This window comes from Sminthopsis crassicaudata, chromosome 4, assembly GCF_048593235.1.
Source record: "Sminthopsis crassicaudata isolate SCR6 chromosome 4, ASM4859323v1, whole genome shotgun sequence".
Lineage (NCBI taxonomy): Eukaryota > Metazoa > Chordata > Mammalia > Dasyuromorphia > Dasyuridae > Sminthopsis > Sminthopsis crassicaudata.
Window position 1 is genome coordinate 34,374,858 of NC_133620.1, and position 17,453 is coordinate 34,392,310.

At 36.6% G+C, this 17,453-nt stretch overlaps 1 protein-coding gene across 1 annotated transcript in view; it reads right to left on the bottom strand.

The window, feature by feature from the left end:
• The window catches only part of LRRC8C (leucine rich repeat containing 8 VRAC subunit C), a 99,385-nt gene that overhangs the window by 33,456 nt on the left and 48,476 nt on the right, over window positions 1–17,453 (bottom strand). The window contains exon 2 of the mRNA XM_074266283.1: window positions 3,833–3,974. Within this exon, the coding sequence (XP_074122384.1) occupies window positions 3,833–3,970 (138 nt within the window). The 5' untranslated portion in view covers window positions 3,971–3,974. The remainder of the gene's footprint in view (window positions 1–3,832; window positions 3,975–17,453) is intronic.

Sequence of the window (17,453 nt, forward strand, 5' to 3'; positions counted from 1 at the left end):
CAAGTTGTTCTGCTCCATCCATTCCACCAGGGGAGGGTCTTCACATGCTTGGTTTAGAACCTCTCTAACTCACTGATGAGTTTGAAGCTTATTGGTTACCCTCAGGCCTTATTTAGCTGGTCTGCTAGCACGGTTTAGGCAGGATGTGGCAACTGTGCAAGCTACAGCTTTTGGGATGGTGGGTAAACAATGAGCAGCCCTAGCCTCAGACCGCTCATCCTTCCTGAATATACCCCAGTGCTTATATCAATGTATACCAGGAGCAGCAGCAGCAGAAGGTGAGCTCTTTGGAGGCAGGGATTGGTTCTGTTGTTTTAAAAGAGGCAACAGTGCAAAGTGGAGAGAGACCTAGAAGCCAAGTTCATCTGGGCTCTACCACATTCTAGCTACAGGGCAAGTTACTGATCTAGAACATTATTTAAGAATCAGCTTCAGAAAAGAGGCTGACCTGGATTGAAGGAGGGTATTTCCTGTTCTGGGATATCACTAACCCACATCCTATAGATTTAGTCGGTAGCCTAAATCCATGCCTACTATCACTCATTGCCTTATCTAGAAGTAGTATATTTGAATTTACCTTTTGAGAGTGTATATCACTAGTTTACATTTCTAACTGGATATCTCACACACATTCAAACAGATGTATAATTCTCAGCTTGTCACTTCTCTGCTCAAAGGTCCTCAGTGGTTCTCATTGCCTATAGGATAAGATCGTAGTCCTTAGCCTCAGCTTTTTTTTTAACCCATTGGGAACCAAAGGAAACCTCCATTCTAAGTCAATTTATCTACTCCCTGTCTTTCCACACAAGGACTTTTGTAAGCCTACTACTGTGTTCTTTATGTTTATTGATCTTTCACGCGTTAACACTCTTTACCACTGCTTATGAAGTCTAAATATCCTTCAGGACTCACTCAAATCCTATTATGTTTTCAAAACCTTCCTTTAACAGTCCAGCCCATGACCATCTCTTCCCCTTTTCAAGTGCTCTCATCTATATTGATTGCCCCTTTAATACTTGCTCCTGCTATTATATGTTTCTAGTATTCAACTTAATAAATAAATGAAGACTATCTAACTTCCAAGACAAACTACAGAAGCCCATCATTGCAAAAGAACAAAGAGCAGAGTTTCAGATCGGAGTGCAGAAATGCTCCCATGAGCTAAGGGACTTACATAGCCTGCACAGTCTCCCTCCCTATCCCCCATGGTAATGTGGTAATGTAGGAATATGTCCTAATGAGGCCAAATGTGCAGAGAATGTTGGAACGTTATCCTGGACCTAAGGGAGATCTGTTCTCTAAATCAGTGCTGTCAACCTCAAATAGAAACGGGCCCAGACATAAGAATCCCCAAGGGCACACACTGACTTACTTTTAAAATGTAACATTACTGATGTTTTTATTATACTTGTATTATTACTAATTTATTATAGTTATTAGATGTCAAACATTTCCCAATTACATTTTTATCTGGTTCTGCTACAGTGAGGAGTATGGAAGACAACAGCCACCTCATGTTTGACAACTTTTGGTCAGTTGGTTCTCAGCTGTGTCCCATTCTTTGTGACTACCTTGGCAAAGATACTATGGTGATTTGTCATTTCCTTCTCTAGCTCATTTTACAGATAAGGAAACTGAGGCAAATGGGGCTAAGAGTCTGGCCCAGAGTCTCACAGCTAGAAAGTATCAGAGCCCAGATTTGAATTTATGAAGAGAAGTCCTCCTGTTCCAGGTCTGGCCCTACATCCATGGTATCACCTGGCTGACCTTATATTTTACACTTCTACAATAAAGAATACTCAGTGATACTATTTTCCTATGTAATCTTGAATTTCATAGTATTTTTCTGAGTTTCCATAAAGTCTCCTTGTCATAGGAAATACAAACATAAGGAAGACTTGGAAAGAATCCTAGACTTGGCCATGTGAGGGTTACTTTCTAATCCCCAAACTCGCCCCAAAATACCTGATCTTAAATTTCTGAACTATTTCTGTCTCAGTATTTTCATCTTAAAAGGAGAGAGCTGGATGAAAAGACATTAAGATTTTCTTTACTTCTAAAGGTTAATGATTCCATTGCATCTTAAGCAAGCTCTGAGAAGTGTCACATATCCAAATATGGTGGAGACAATCCCAAAAGGATTTACAGGGGACACTGTTAGCACACACTTGGTATGGAAGCTCTCTGAAGGGAGGGACAGATCCTTTTTTGTGTTTGTATTTCATGAACAAGGCCCAGAGGAGCACTAGCAGCCAAGGAATATTCAGACAGGCAGAGGGTGGGTTTCATTCCACTCCCATCCGGTGGAGGTGTGATAAGAGATTACTATTGGGCAGAAAGGCATTCATTTGTGAAGCTTAAAAAAAGAAACATATTCAGCAGCTGAGATGGCGCAGCAGATAGAGCACTGGCCTTGAAATTAGGAGGGCTTGAATTAAAATCTGGATTTAAGACTCTTACCACTGTGTGACTCTGGGCAAGTCACTTATCCCTCAATACCTTAAAAAAAAAAAAAGATAGAAAAAGAAAAATATGCCCTTTGAAAGAATTTGGCATAGGAGGAAGTGACTAGGTTTGAAATCAAGGGATGTGAGACCTTGGACAAGTCTTAACCATTTTGAGCTTCAGCTCCTCACCAATAGAATCAGGAGGAGAGGGTGATTGCATCTAAAGTTGTCCCTGGCTCTGAATTTATGCTCTTGAGATCCTAATTCAAAAATGTAATTATTTTAATAAATTTCGTTTTTTAAAAATTCTTAAGATCAAAAATAAACATCCTCAGCAGGCCGCATCTGGCCTGCGGGCCATAGTTTGAGAACCCCTGGAAAGGATACATGTAAAATCAAACTCCAGTGATTCTTTAAAATGGTTTCTTTTCATTTCAGAGAAATAGGGGGAGGTGCAAGGTGAAATAAACAGAACCCAAAGAATAACATACACCAGGGCTTCTTTTCTACTCATAACCCCTTTTCACCAGAGAAATTTTTATTTGACACTAGATATATAGGCATATAAAAATAGGTAGACAAATCAAAATTTACTGATAATAAATCATAATTTCATGATTCCTGCATTCAGTTACAAAACTCCATATGGGGTCATCAACAGTTTAAAAAGTTGGGACATACACAAATGACAGCAACAATGTGAAGGATCATAAAAGTAAATGAAAAACTAAAGATGATCCTGGAGAGCAGATAATGAATCCTCCCCTCCCCCTCCTTTTATCCAGTCAACCAAAGTTAAGTGCTTACTAAGCACTGGACATCCAGAGAAGGCAAATGGAATAGATCCTGCTCCCAAGGAACTTACTCACAGTTTAAAGAGAGAGGCAATATGTTAACAAAACAAACAAAATATGTATAAGATAATCAGGGTGTAGGGCTGAGAGGGAAGCACTGGAAAAGGCATCTTGTAGCAGGTAGGAATAGTTGTAAATTAGCTTGAAGGAAGCCAGGAGAACCAAGAGCTGGCCCTGAGGAAGGAGACAATTTTAGGCGTTGGGGGTTCAGGCAATGAAAATGCTGAGCCAGGAGATAGAAAGTGGCATATAAAGAACTTCAGAGATGCCAATGTTACTAGAAAGCAGAGGAGAAGGGGAACTATTGAGGTGTAGTATTGTCATTTCCTTGTGGGTAGTAGTCTCCATATTGAGTTTTTGCTTTATTATATTAATTCAATTTTGAGAGAGAGATTGACGGAAAAGAGGGAGAATATTTCTGGAAATAACATATAAAAATATAAGGCACCAAAAATTTTATTTAAAAGAAAAGCTTTCCTTTGTTTCCACATTTCCCACCTCTGGATTTATGCTAAGGTTTTATTTACTTACTTGTAAGGTACAGCCAAACACACCAATCATTAGCATGACTACAGAGAGATATTCCGTAAACACGTCCCACCATGGTTTGAGTACTCGGAAAGCAGGCTGCTGTTCAGAAAATTGCCTGAATTCCGTTACCGGAATCATGATTCTGAAAAACAAGGAGAAATACACATGAGTTTAACAAGTAAATACATTTCCATAGAGATAAGAAAAGCTGAATGCCACAGAAATCAGACTTTTGAATTGTGGGGATGGAGAAGACTTGGATAGCAAGGAGATCAAAACAGTTGGTAGTTAAAAAAAATTAGGCTATTCACTGGCAGGTCAGATACTGAAGCTGAAGCTTATACTTTGGCCACATAAGATGGGAATCATTGGAAAAGATGCTGATGCTGGGAAAGATTGAAGACAAAAGGAAAAGGGGATAGCAGAGGATATGATGGATGGACAGTGTCATGGAAGCAGCAAGACAAACTTGGACAGACTTTGGGAGATAGTGAAGAATAGAAGGGCCTGGGAGTCTCAAAAAGCCAAGCACAAATAGGTAAATCTGATGTTTTTCATATATTACTAGATCATATTTATGTAATATCTAGATTCAATTTAAACTTAGATTTATCAGACACTTATTATGCCCAATTTATATAAGACAGGCAGCTAGATTGGCTAATCTTCTGGTAAGCTTGGGTCACACAGACCTATTGGGCTAAATGAGGAGGAGGGAGGGATCCTATAATTTCTTTAGTATAAGGAATTCCTGAATGCAAAACTTTTACCATGCAGTTCTACAATCGATAGTCTTAGCTGTCTTTGCCACTGAGAGGTTGTAATTTGCCTGGGGATTCTCACATATTCAGAAAACTGATGTTCAAAAATATTCAGTGTTAAATTAGTAACAACACTGGGTAATAATTGCTGTTGTCTATGTAATCTCTTCTGGTTCACAAAGTGCTTTACAAACATTAGCTTATTTGGCCTTTACAAAAACCTGGAATGAGGCAAGGACTACATATCCTATTTTCTTCATTTTACAAATGAGGACATCAGTTTGATGACAATGGTCACACTTTTATCAGGGCCAAGATTTGAACTCAGGTCGCTCCTAACTTCCCAGTTCACTTTTCTTTCCATTACTCAACGTACCATTCCATTTGTACCTATGAAAACTCATCACTTTTTTTAGTTAAAATATTTTTCAATGAACACAAATCAGTTCTCTCCTTTCTGCCACCAACAATTTGCATCATTCATAGATTTAGAAAATTGCCCATATCTAACCTTGATCTCAAGAAGCATTTGTGCTTCCCTATAACCTCTAATATAACTTCTTATTTTCATCATTTAAATAAAGCTTCTCACCGTCTAAGTCTGGCCAGTCTTTCCAAGTTCATTTCACTCACTCTCCTTCATGCACTATTGTGCTGCCAAAGGCGATGAATTGTAGTCATTCTCTTTTCAGTTTCTAGACTTTGCTCAGGCTTGTCCCCAGGCCTAGAATGTGTTTTCTTCTACCTCTTAGAATCTTTATCAAGTCTTAATTCCTCACCCTCCATAATACTTATATTCATCTTGTTTACATTTTATATACAGACTTTAACTCTCTTTGCCTCAGTTTCCTCATTTATAAAATAACCTGGAAGAGGAAATGGCAAACCACCCCAATGTTTTTGTCAAGAAGAATTGGATGTGATTGAAACAAATGATTATAATAAAATCTATTTTGTATCAGTTTATCTATATAAACTTTCATTTCCCTTGAACAGAATATAAATTCTTTGAAGGCAGGGATTGTCTGATATGGTTATGCAGTTTGGTGCCTAGTAGTCAGCACTTATAGCTTTGGAAAAAAACACCACTTTTTGGAATAAATGAATAAATTGACTGAACATTATTGGTACTGTAAAGCAGTTGTGTCAATACAAATTAACCTTCTCCATTGTATTTTTTAAATTTTATTATACATTTTCCAATCAACTACACTTTAGTCTAGTTCAGGTCCCACTTGGGAGTTTTGCATGGGCAGCAAGTTTGATATCTCTGTTGTGCAACATATAATGCACATTGCTAGACAGTGAGAAATAAAATCAAGATCAATAAACAGTTATTTGGGTGACTACTGTGTACCCAACACTGGGAGAGAGAACTCATAAAAAGAAGCTGAAAAGAATAAGGGAGGTTAGGTTCACAGAAGGAGTTGGGGGGATAATGAAGTCATCATAGGAAGCGACAGTTTCAGGGTTGATTTCATTTTGTAGAATGATGAATTTCTGGAGATGATGAAATCCAGGAAAGCAGCCAGGTGGGAAAAGATAAGGAGAATTCCATAGCTAAGGAGAATTCCTTACATGGTAGAGGATCAGTTCCTAAATATCCACTCCTACCATCTCCAACCAGAGGGACTGGGGGAACATATGGAGCTTAAAAAACTTTTAAAGAAATACAGGGAGTTTCAGGACTGTTTGAGTTTTCTCCTATATTATGTATGTTTTCTTTTGCTTTTGTTCTCCCATTAATGATCTCCAAGGACAATCCATTTCCCCAATATTACCAAAAATTCTGGTTGGATTTATTTTCATTCAGTTACTCATATTGCTTTTATCTTCACAAGGAGTCAAAGATTTATCCCTGTCCTCAAAAAGTTAGAGATGGTTCAAGGGCAATTAAAGGGAAATAAGTCAGGTTCCACTAAAATTATCTGGAATGGTAAATATGAAATAGAGTGGGACAAATTCCCAGTGTCTACTTCATTTTGTCTATATTTTCTTCCCCAACCTCTTTTGCCAAAGAGAATGACTGTTGTGAATTCTTCACATAACCAAACCCGACATCATCAACCACATCAGTAATAGTAGTAGTAGTGATACTGAGGGAAGTGGTAGTAGTAACAGCTGCTACAGTTCTTAGTAGTAGTAGCAAATAGGAAGAGGAGGGGGGAAGTTAGCCCTTGATAATAACAGCCCAAGTAGTAGTAGCAATAGTAGTAGTAGTAGTAGTAGTAGAATTAATCATGGTAATATTAGTGATGGTGGTGGTGGTAGTAGCAATTGCTATTGTTGTTAGCAGTAACAGCAAATGGGAAGAGGAGGAGAGAAGTTAGCCCTTGATAGTAATAGCCAAAATAGTTTAGTAGTAGTAGTAGTAGTAGTAGTAGTAGCAGTAGTAGCTGCTAACATTTTTATAGGATTGTTAAACTTGCCAATCTTAAAACAAGCATAAAGATGATATGTATAAACATCTTTCCTATACGCCACCAAATTAGAGGCTCACAGCAACCTCAGAAGACAGGTATACTTATTTTTCCCATCTTACACTCTTCACTTGCCAGGAGGTTCTCTGCTTGATTCCAAAACCATTATCATCTACATCTTGCCCAATCCAGGATCATCATAAGAAAAATGCATCATCCTGGAGATTGTTCAAACCTCCTTGTTTTCAATTGCTTCTGCCTCTTTGATTGGGGGGTTAGAGGGCAGAGCAAAAAACTCTTTCAAAAACCTTTCTTAATAGAAGGTTCAAAACAGCCATCTCTTCATTTGCCACCAATCCTTCCAATTGTTTTGATTTCACCATTATCTTCATCTGCGCCCCTCAGCCAAGTCCATAACTGTCTGGGTCTCATCTTTCAGCTTCTGTGAATTAGTAAGTTCTTTGAGGGCAAGGACTGACTTCTTTTCCTTATTTGTATCCTAGCATTTAGCACAGTGACTGATACACAGCAGAAAATTAATAAAGCTTTAGCATATTGTATTTAAAGATAAAAAAATAAAGGATGAAAGAAGAGCTTGAAGTTATGAAGCTTGTAAGTTATATGTGATTAGTTTGGTGATTAAGTATCTAAAGCAGGATTCAAACTCTTTCTCTAATTCAGCTATAAACAAAGCTAAAGTAGACTGCTTATTTGGTTATTCGCTCTTATAATGTGAACCTTGCACAGGCATGCATCCTACAAATAAGAGGTTGGTTATTCTCTCCTCTCTGATTGTGACTAGTATGATAGAAAATAAATTTCCTGAAATGACTTTTTAAGTTTAGGGTAGTTTTGGGTACAAAGTACTCAGGGACTCAAAGAATAAAACAGAATTGTCCTCTTTCAACTTTTCTTCAGGGAATCCATTACTAAGGCCTATAGCTTACAGCTCTCACCCACAAGGGATTCATAGGAATTCCATGGCAATTGAATATTATTATCAAGGGCTGAAGAAGGAAATGGCAAACCACTCCAGTATCTTTGCCAACCCAACAGACAGTATGGTCCATGGGATTGTGAAGAGCAGATATGACTGAACAACATCATCATTACGGACAAACGAGGAAATAATTACACTTTACTGGATCTTGAACCAACATTTAAGGTTATACATGCTAAATTCGTGCTTTGCTTTTCAGTCTTGGGACTGCTTATTTAAGCTAGACTTTACCCTCAGCTGGCAGAAATGAATCAAAGTTTTCTAATACTATGATTCTCTTGAATGTTTATACCAAATTTCCCAGGAAGAAAAGATGCCAGATCCAATTATGTTACTTTCTGCTCAAGAAAATGCAGTGGCTCCTTGAGGACCACTAAAAGAAAATGAAAACTCCTCTGTTGGATATTTGTAGATCTTTGCAACAGGATGGTCCAGGCTACTGTCATTTGCCAGGTTTTACATAGCCTGAGAAATAGAACAAATGAAAACAAAAGACAAAACCGAAAATTATAAAAAGTCAGTCAAACTAGAAACTCTAGTTAAAACATGGGCACTGTTTGCTCCAGGGAATTCTTTGTACTTTTTGTCCTGAGGAGTTTTCTCCACATTCACAAAGACCTTGTATGGCAGCTATAGTTATACATGCTTACTTTTTAATCACTACTCAGTGGGAAGCAAATGATTTAGCTCAACTTTGGATCACCATTTCTTTGAGAGGGAACCATTTTGAAATAATTGTAGGAGCTAACTAGTCTATTCTCCCCTCCTCCCCTTTCAGGTTCTATATCTTGAAAATTTCCCTTTTTCACAAGTGTAAATGATGAGGGTCTCCACCCTTTCTTTTCCCTTTATTCAACCTCATTTACACAATGCTCTCTGAGAAATATTGGCTACTTTATGTTCTTGTAATTTATTTTTTAATAAAGCTTTTTCTTTTCAAAACACATTCATAGATAGTTTTCAACATTTACCTCTACAAAACTTTGTGTGGCAATTTTTTCCTCCTTCTCTTCCCCCCACCATCTCCCCTAGATGGTAAGTTAACCAAAATATATGTTAAACATATGCAATCCTTCTATACATATTTCCACAATTATGCTGCACAAGAAAAATCAGATCAAGAAAGAAAAAAAATGAGAAAAAACCAAAACGTAAGCAAACAACGATGACAAAAAAGTGAAAATACTATGCTGAGATCCACACTGGGTCCCCACAATCCTCTCTCTGGGTGCAGGCTCTTGTAATTTAACAAGCCTGAGAATTCTCTCCCCAGACACAAATAACATTCTCCTCCATCCATCCATCCATCCCTACCGCTACCTCTTAGAATCTCTTACTTCAAGAGTCAGCTTAATTAAGCATAATCTTTTATACATCAAGAGTTCTTAACATTCAGATTGTAAACTTGATTTTCTGGGAGTATAATTATTTTCCATTGCAATGCATTGTATTCTATTTTATGCATTTCAAAACATTACTCCAAAAAGACACTAAATGAGTCTTTCCTCGGTTCCCTAATTGCTAATATCTTCCCTTTCACTCCTGCCTAACTTTCTTAATCTGCAAAGCATGGCCTCTAAAATCCCTATGTGATTTCAAATTTATGATCCTATTGGAAGAGGCTTTCATTTCTTGGTAATTTAATCTATATTTATTTACTTGTGTACATGTTATCTCTCCAGGTAGTAAAATTGTTGAGGATAAGGATTTGTTTTTATAATCACAATGCCTCTCTCTCTCTCTCTCTCTCTCTCTGTTTATATATATATATATATATATATATTTTATATATATATATATATATATACATATATATATATATATATGATATAATACTCAGTAGGGGGTGCACAACAAGTACATAGTAGGTACTTAATAAATGCTTGTGGATTGATTTATAGATAGCCTTTGAGAGTTCTATGGGTCCTTTTAAATCTTTTCTCAATTTTGTTTCTAGCTGTATTTACTTATTTATGGTCTTGTTTTTCCTGGTAATATACAATATTCTTTAAGGGCATGCATTTTAATTTTTGTCTCTGTAATCCCAGAATCTAGCACAATGCCTTACATAAAGAAGGCATTTCACAAAAGCCTGTTGAGCGACTAGTCTTTGTGAATTGCTCTGGACAAAACATTTCTCATAATATGATCAACCTGATGATGAACTTTTCCTAATTTACCCAGCCTGGTCCTTCCACCATCTGCATATCAAGGCCATTCTTCCCTTCCAGCTCCCTTTCCAGAGAATCTACTCTCTCTCTGGAAGAACTTCAATAACCCATGGCAAATTATCTGCCATGACCAACTTCTGAGGGGGCTCTAAGAAAGAGATCTCTCAAAAGACAACAAAGGGAATCCAAAAAGATGCTTATTTAAGATCAACAAGAATTAATCATTTAATCTACTCTTTTTCTGTCCCCACACTAAGCTTTCCCAGAAAGGAAATGAAACACATTTCCTCTTCCAATCTGAAATGTTTGTCACTACAAAATGTTATTATGTACTTACAATACATTTTCATAACAAATCATGGCCTCCCAGAGGTAAACAAGTAATAACATTTTGTTATGGAAACTTGTAAGAGCTAAGCTTGGGTCATTGTTTAAGCTATTTCCCCATACAGCCTTTCTTTATACACTTTCTACTACTTTGTAATATTCAAGACTTTCACTCCACTTTTGCCTAGAGTTTCCACACATAACTCCATCACTAATGCTAATGCTAAGTAGATTGTGGGGTTTCATGGAGGGAAGAAGCATTGAATTGGGTTCAACCATTTGCATTTCTGAACTTCTAACTAATCTATAAATGATTTTCCATCTCTATTTTCAAGTTTTCCATTTTTTTTTTCTGTGAGCCAGTGCTGGCTCACACTATGTGGTGGTTTTGGAGTCAAAAAGAACTCAGCTTAAATTCCTGCCTCAAACATTTATTAGTTGGCAAATCTTGGGGGAAAGAGGGGGAATCACTTAGTCACTCTCAACCTCAGTTTCTTCATCTTTAAGATAAGGTTAATAATAACACTGACTAGACAGGGTTGTTGTGAGCATTAAATGAAATACCATATGTAAAGTTCATTTCAAACCTTTAAAAAGTATACAAATATTACTATTGTTTTTTTTTTATGGTTTAATCATATACATACAGGTCAAAAGACCAGCAGGTAATAAATTTCTTAATGAAAATTACTAATAGTTTAAGTAGTCAATCATAGCAAACAAAATAGGATTTAGAGGAACAAACAGTCTATGAAGCTATGTGATTGAGCTTCTATAGGCAAGAAGCCAAAACATACAGAGACCAGAAAAGGCAAGTCTTCCCCATCTACTTGAGACGCAGGGAGGGTAACTGAGATTTTCCAGGTAGGAGTGTATAATGCATGAGCCAAGGCAGCTTGGAAAATGGTTTTGGCAGACCACAGAGCGTGTGGTTAATATGACAAATGCTTGTAATGTGTGGAGGAATGTCAAGTTGGAGAAATCTATGAATGCTAGGGAAGGCATGTGTTCTTTAATCAGGAGCCAATAAGGATCTACTGAAGATTTTGGAGCAGAGAAGGAATTAGATCTATAAATCTATTCATAAAATAGATATATCAATATAACAATTATATATGACATGTAATATATGTAAAGCATAATTAAATTTATAAATTAGATCTATAAATATAATTTTCTGACATATATAACACGGGGCATAATTATGTCATATAATATACGTGACATAAATATAACATAATTAGGTCTATAAAATAAGACTAGAAAGAGACAGGAAATGGAGCCTGAAGGGCTTTCGAAGAATCATTTGCCAAAGTCTGGGTTGGTGTTTATGAGCCTTCATCTAATGATGTAATGAGACTGGCAGAGGGAAGAAAGACAAAGGGACAGCTGTAACGCTACAAATGGGATCCCCGATTGGATGTGAGAGGCAAAGAGAAGGAAGCCTTAAAGAAGAACCCAATATCAGAGACAAAGGAATAAGGTGAAAGAAGAAGTATCACTGGTCCTGGATTCAAATCTCATCTCTGAATGTTTGATTTTGGGTAAGTCCTTTAAATCTCAATATCTCAAGGAAGGGCTGAAGCTAAGGCAGAATCACGGGGTAGAAGGAGCTTCAGTTGGGAGAGGTTCATATCTCAGCAATTCCTACGTGAGTGACCCTAAGCAAGTCCCTTTACTTCTCAACTTCAGCCTCAGTTTCCTCATCTGTCAAATGAGAGGCCTAAAATCAAGGACATCTAAAATTCCTTCCAATTCTAAACCTATGAACCAAAGTGTTCAAATTTGAACCCTTCTGACTAGGTCAATCTATTCCTACTTAAAAGATCATCAGCCATAAAAGTAGTAGGTGACATGTTCTTTTGGGGTCTGAACCAGTGTTTTCTTCCACAGAACAACTCCACTTATCTACAAAAAGCTGAACCAGCTCATAGAAATTAGTCTCAGGGACTTGCTTGGGGCTACTGAGGGATCATGTAGCTGAGCCAGAATCTTCTGAACCCAGGACTTTCTGACCTGGATAAGTTGTCTGAGAGTAATAATGGTAATAAGAAAACAACCACTGACATTCAGGTAGCACTTTAAAGTTTGCAAAACATTTTAACATCCACCATCTAGTTAGCAGCTATCAGATACAAGAATTCTGGAGAAGCTCTGCTACCATATTCTATCTCAGGGAGGCAGCATTGCTGTCTCTATATTGACCTCTGACCATCTCTGTGTCCCTCAGCAGAAAGGGACCTAAGAAGTTGGGACAGAATATCATGTTTATAAAAGGGCTCTCCCAGGGCTTCGAAAGGCTACTGTGTCTGAGTTAAGTACTAGCAACATGACAAACCATGTACTTGTCCTCTGAGATAATACCAATCTAGCTAAATTCATGGAGGCTCCTTCTCCAGAGAGTTGATCATTAACTAAATAAATACATCAGTTTACTTTCCCAATCAGATCACAACCCTGTGAAGATTACTCAGGGATCATGGAGCATAATAATTCATGTGAGTTTGAGAAATGTTTACATCTCTAGAATCCTGGGAGTGTTTATGTATACATATATATATATATATATATATATATATATATATATATATATATATATATACACAAATAAAATTTTGAATTTGCATGTCATTTACATGGCACATTTAAAAAATGTACAGAAGAATGGCATATGTTGAACATCTTGCTGTCTAGGGGAGAGGGTGGTGGGAAGGGAGGGAGAAAAAATTGGAACACAAGGTTTGCAAAGGTGAATGTTGAAAATTATCTTTGCATGTACTGTAAAAATGAAAAACTATTATTTTAAAAAAATAAAGAGAGAAATCTTTCTGGGGCAGATAGATGGTACAATGGATAGAGCACTGGCCCTAGAGCTAGAAGGATCTGAGTTCAAATCTGCCCTCAGATATTTAACAGTTACTAGCTGTGGGACCCCTGAGCAAGCCATCTAGAAGGAAGGAAGGAAAAAAAGAAAGAAAGAATGGAAGAAAGAAAATCTTCCTAAGACTATCATGATTATTGATCATTATATTAAAAAAGAAAATGGTGAACAGATGCCAGAGGCTCCCATAACTGGAAAGGACCCAGATACAATCTTCCAATCCTACTATTTGCCAGGTGAAGCAAAATGAGGCCCAGTTTTAATCAAGGTCACATGCTGGTTAACAGCATACCCAGGCCTGCCACCTGGTCTCCTGACTCGATGTAGACCTCATTTGGCTACATCAAAATAATATCTATGCTTGGACATTTCAGATCTATAAAACAATCACTTCAAATCCAGTGTCTTCTTAGACATTTTTGTCCACTTCCTTTGTTAGGTTTAGATGGACAGAACATTGTCATCAGTAAGTTAATATCAGATTTAAATAACTCTTAGGGCATAATAAATAACCTTAATACCACAGAAAAGTACAATTTTGGAGTTGGAAGGGATCTTTGAAGTCATCAAAAACAACCCTCCATTAATACCTGTATTTCTTAAGATGATGAGCAAGATGCGACCTGCACAGGTACATCCAATAATATGGAAATTACTACTTACAAAATAACCTATTTTCACCATTTGACATATGTAGCTGGTAGAATATTTTTTCTTAAGTTGAATTTAGCTGAAATCTGTCTCCTATAACACTTACTCTTGAGTGCTCATTCTGCCCACTGGATCAACATAGATTCTCTTTTCTTTCTCAAACATCAGAAAGGACTTCACTTCTAAAACTTAATATTTGCCTGAATGACTACTTACTTTCCTAGGATCCATCAACTGAACCTGAGAAAATGAGTTTTCAGATCCTCTCTCATTCTGGCCATCCCTTAGTGAATTCATCCTCTATAGTTTATCATATGTTGATATTCTCTTCATCTTATTTCTTCCCTATCCTCCTGAAATTTTTTCAAAGGATATTTATTCACAGCATTTCTTTTTTTTTCCCCCTGAGGCTGGGGTTAAGTGACTTGCCCAGGGTCACACAGCTAGGAAGTGTTAAGTGTCTGAGACCAGATTTGAACTCAGGTCCTCCTGAATTCAGGGCTGGTGCTCTATCCACTGCTCCACCTAGCTGCCCCTATTCACAGCATTTCTTTAAAAAATCCTCAAAGTCTTTTAGGACAACATATTTTATTTTTGACATCACCAAAATTTGTTTGAAAAGCCAGTTGCTGTACTTATGGATGAATAATGGTTTGCTTTTTAAATGAAGGAGGCAGTATAGTGTTGGTTTTTAAAAATAGAATTTAAACTGTAAAATGTAGAATATAAGAAACAAAATCAAAAGATACAAGTAGCTAAAGGCCCAAAGCTTTCCTTACTGCCAGTATTTCTCAATTTCTTGACAGTGACAAATAAAATAATCTATTCTATTGTGGCTTGACAATGGTCCAGTTTGACAATACAAACAACATTACCAAAGAGTGGTTGAGAATTAGATGGAAGAGGAACAGGAATAATTTATCTTTTCAATTTTAAGGTTCACTGATATTTTGAAATAAAGCATTCTGCCTGAGTCATGAAACGTTCTTTCGATCAACATCATGTTTTATATCTCAGCTCAGGAGCTAAGGAGAAAGACAAATTATAATTATTCCCCAGGTCAGAAGCAATTACATATTAGGAAGTGATGGACAGAAAACAGATTCAAAAATAAAAGTATTATATGCAATAAAATAGGCAGGGATGTTTCTTTTCTTGAAAATGATGAGAGGTCAGAAAGGGTTTTTTCTTTTTGTATTAAAAAAAAGATTCAACACTGTGCATGGTTTCTTTCCTCCCTACAAATATTGCATCTTCATCCTGGATCCTTTATGCAAGACTTCTGCCTTTTGGACTGAGAAGGAATGGGTAAGATGAAGTTAAGTCACTTTCAATTAGTCTAATTTGAAATAAATATTTTTCAAATGAAAAGGATTATAACCTCTTGTTCTTCATTTTCCCCTCATAGCCATATTCTGCTTCTTGCTAGAATTCTTTTTATGAAATAGTGTCCAAGTTCAATTTAGTGCCTTGGTAAAGATTTTTTTATGGTAAAATTTTTTACTGGTAACCATGTTAAAATGAATAAGTAAATAAGTCATGATCCCTTCTCTACAGAGAATTTACTGTCTTATCTTTTCTCCCTAGGAAATCTGGGTTTGTTTTGTATGTAGCTTATCCAAATCCCATAATGTGGCTTTAGTCCTCAAGCACCTAAAACTCACAAATGAAACATTTTTTACTATCATACTTTCTCTTAAAGGAACACATTTCTTCTATATTAAGCAAACCTAAAAGAAAGTTGAGAAAAAAATTACCACCATTTAGCTAAGCAGAAGTTATTGGGGAAATAAAATAAGCATTATTCAGATAATCATAAAAGTAGCATGATTGTAGTATCCAAAAGTAATCAAAATTGTAATGGGATTGAAAGGCTAAGATATTATGAAATTTTTCTCTTCATTATCCATCTAGCCTCTATGGCTATTTGCTAATTTTTCAATTTTATTATAGGCCCCCAAACCAACAGATGTCTTATTGGAGTTCTTAAAAGCAATAGAGAAATTGGAACCAATGAAAAAATTTTCTTTTCATTCTTTTTTTTAAGGAATTCAAAGGAAACATTTTTTTTTTTTGCTCTAGATTTTTTTTTTTCTTTTGGATGGGACAAGTAAAACCAAATGAGGATGTTTTCCCCAGTGAGTTTAAGAAAAATCACTGATACCAGGTTCTCCTTCTAATAGGAGGCAATGAACCTGAGCCTAGAAGAAAAAGAAGCACCAAGAAAATTTTTCATTTTGTTTTTTAAATAACAATTTTTAATAATTTGTAAGCATTTCTTTTCTTTTCCTACCTTCCCCCTCACTTGGGAGGAAAAAAACAACATAAGATTCCTGGAATGAATATTCATTCAAATTATCATATCAAATTTATTTTGGAGAAGCAAAAACAAACAAAACCTAAACCCAAGATAGGTTCCAAACTCAATATTAATTTAATAGAATCTTTCTTCCAAGTGAGTCATTAGATGATAAGATTTGATTTCCTCAAGTCATTATTTTATCATTATGAAGATGAATAAATTTTAATCACATCTGCTGCTTATATCAAATGATTTACTCCAGGGACTGGTGTGGAAGGGAATCAAATGCCCCCTTTGGGGAGTGCTGTCTTCATTATCTTAATAGAAGTACAATTTCATTGCAAAAAGAGATCTCAAATTTTTGGACAGAAACCAGCTCTATGTATTATTCCCTTTACATCACTCATGCATATGTGATCATTCCATCTCAACTCAAGCTTTCCAATGAGAGTCTCCACTTCAGCCTCCACTTCTGGACATTTCTCTAGTTTCTAAACCAACTTCTCTGCAAACCTGCCCTCAATGATCCCTACTCTGCCCTCTGGGCCCAAACAGAATGATTTTCTCTCTCTCTCTCTCTCTCTCTCTCTCTCTCTCTCTCTCTCTCTCTCTCTCTCTCTCTCTCTCTCTCTCTCTCTCTCTCAAATAATACTTTTTTTTTATTTTCAAAATACATGCAAAGATAGTTTTTTCACATTCACTCTTGCAAATTCTCCCCCTCCCTTCCCTCCACCTTCTCCCCTAGACAGCAAGTAAGCCAATATAGGTTAAACATGAGTAATTCTTCTAAACATATTTCCATATTTATCATGCAACAAGAATGATTCTTATCCCTCTATGAATAGCCTTTCAAATACTGAAGACATCAATCTATCATTCTCCCTCTGAATCCTTATTTCTCCCCATTGTCCTTCCTGAAATTTGGCATCCAGAAATGAACACAGAGCTTCCAGTACTGGCTGATTGAATGGGTGATTGCCAAGGGCAGAGTATACCAGGCTCACTACAAACCCTAGGGCCTGGACACTAAAATTACATTAGCTTCTCTGTCCACAGAGAGATTACACTGAAGACTCACATTAAGTTCATCATTCACTAAAAAATAGCC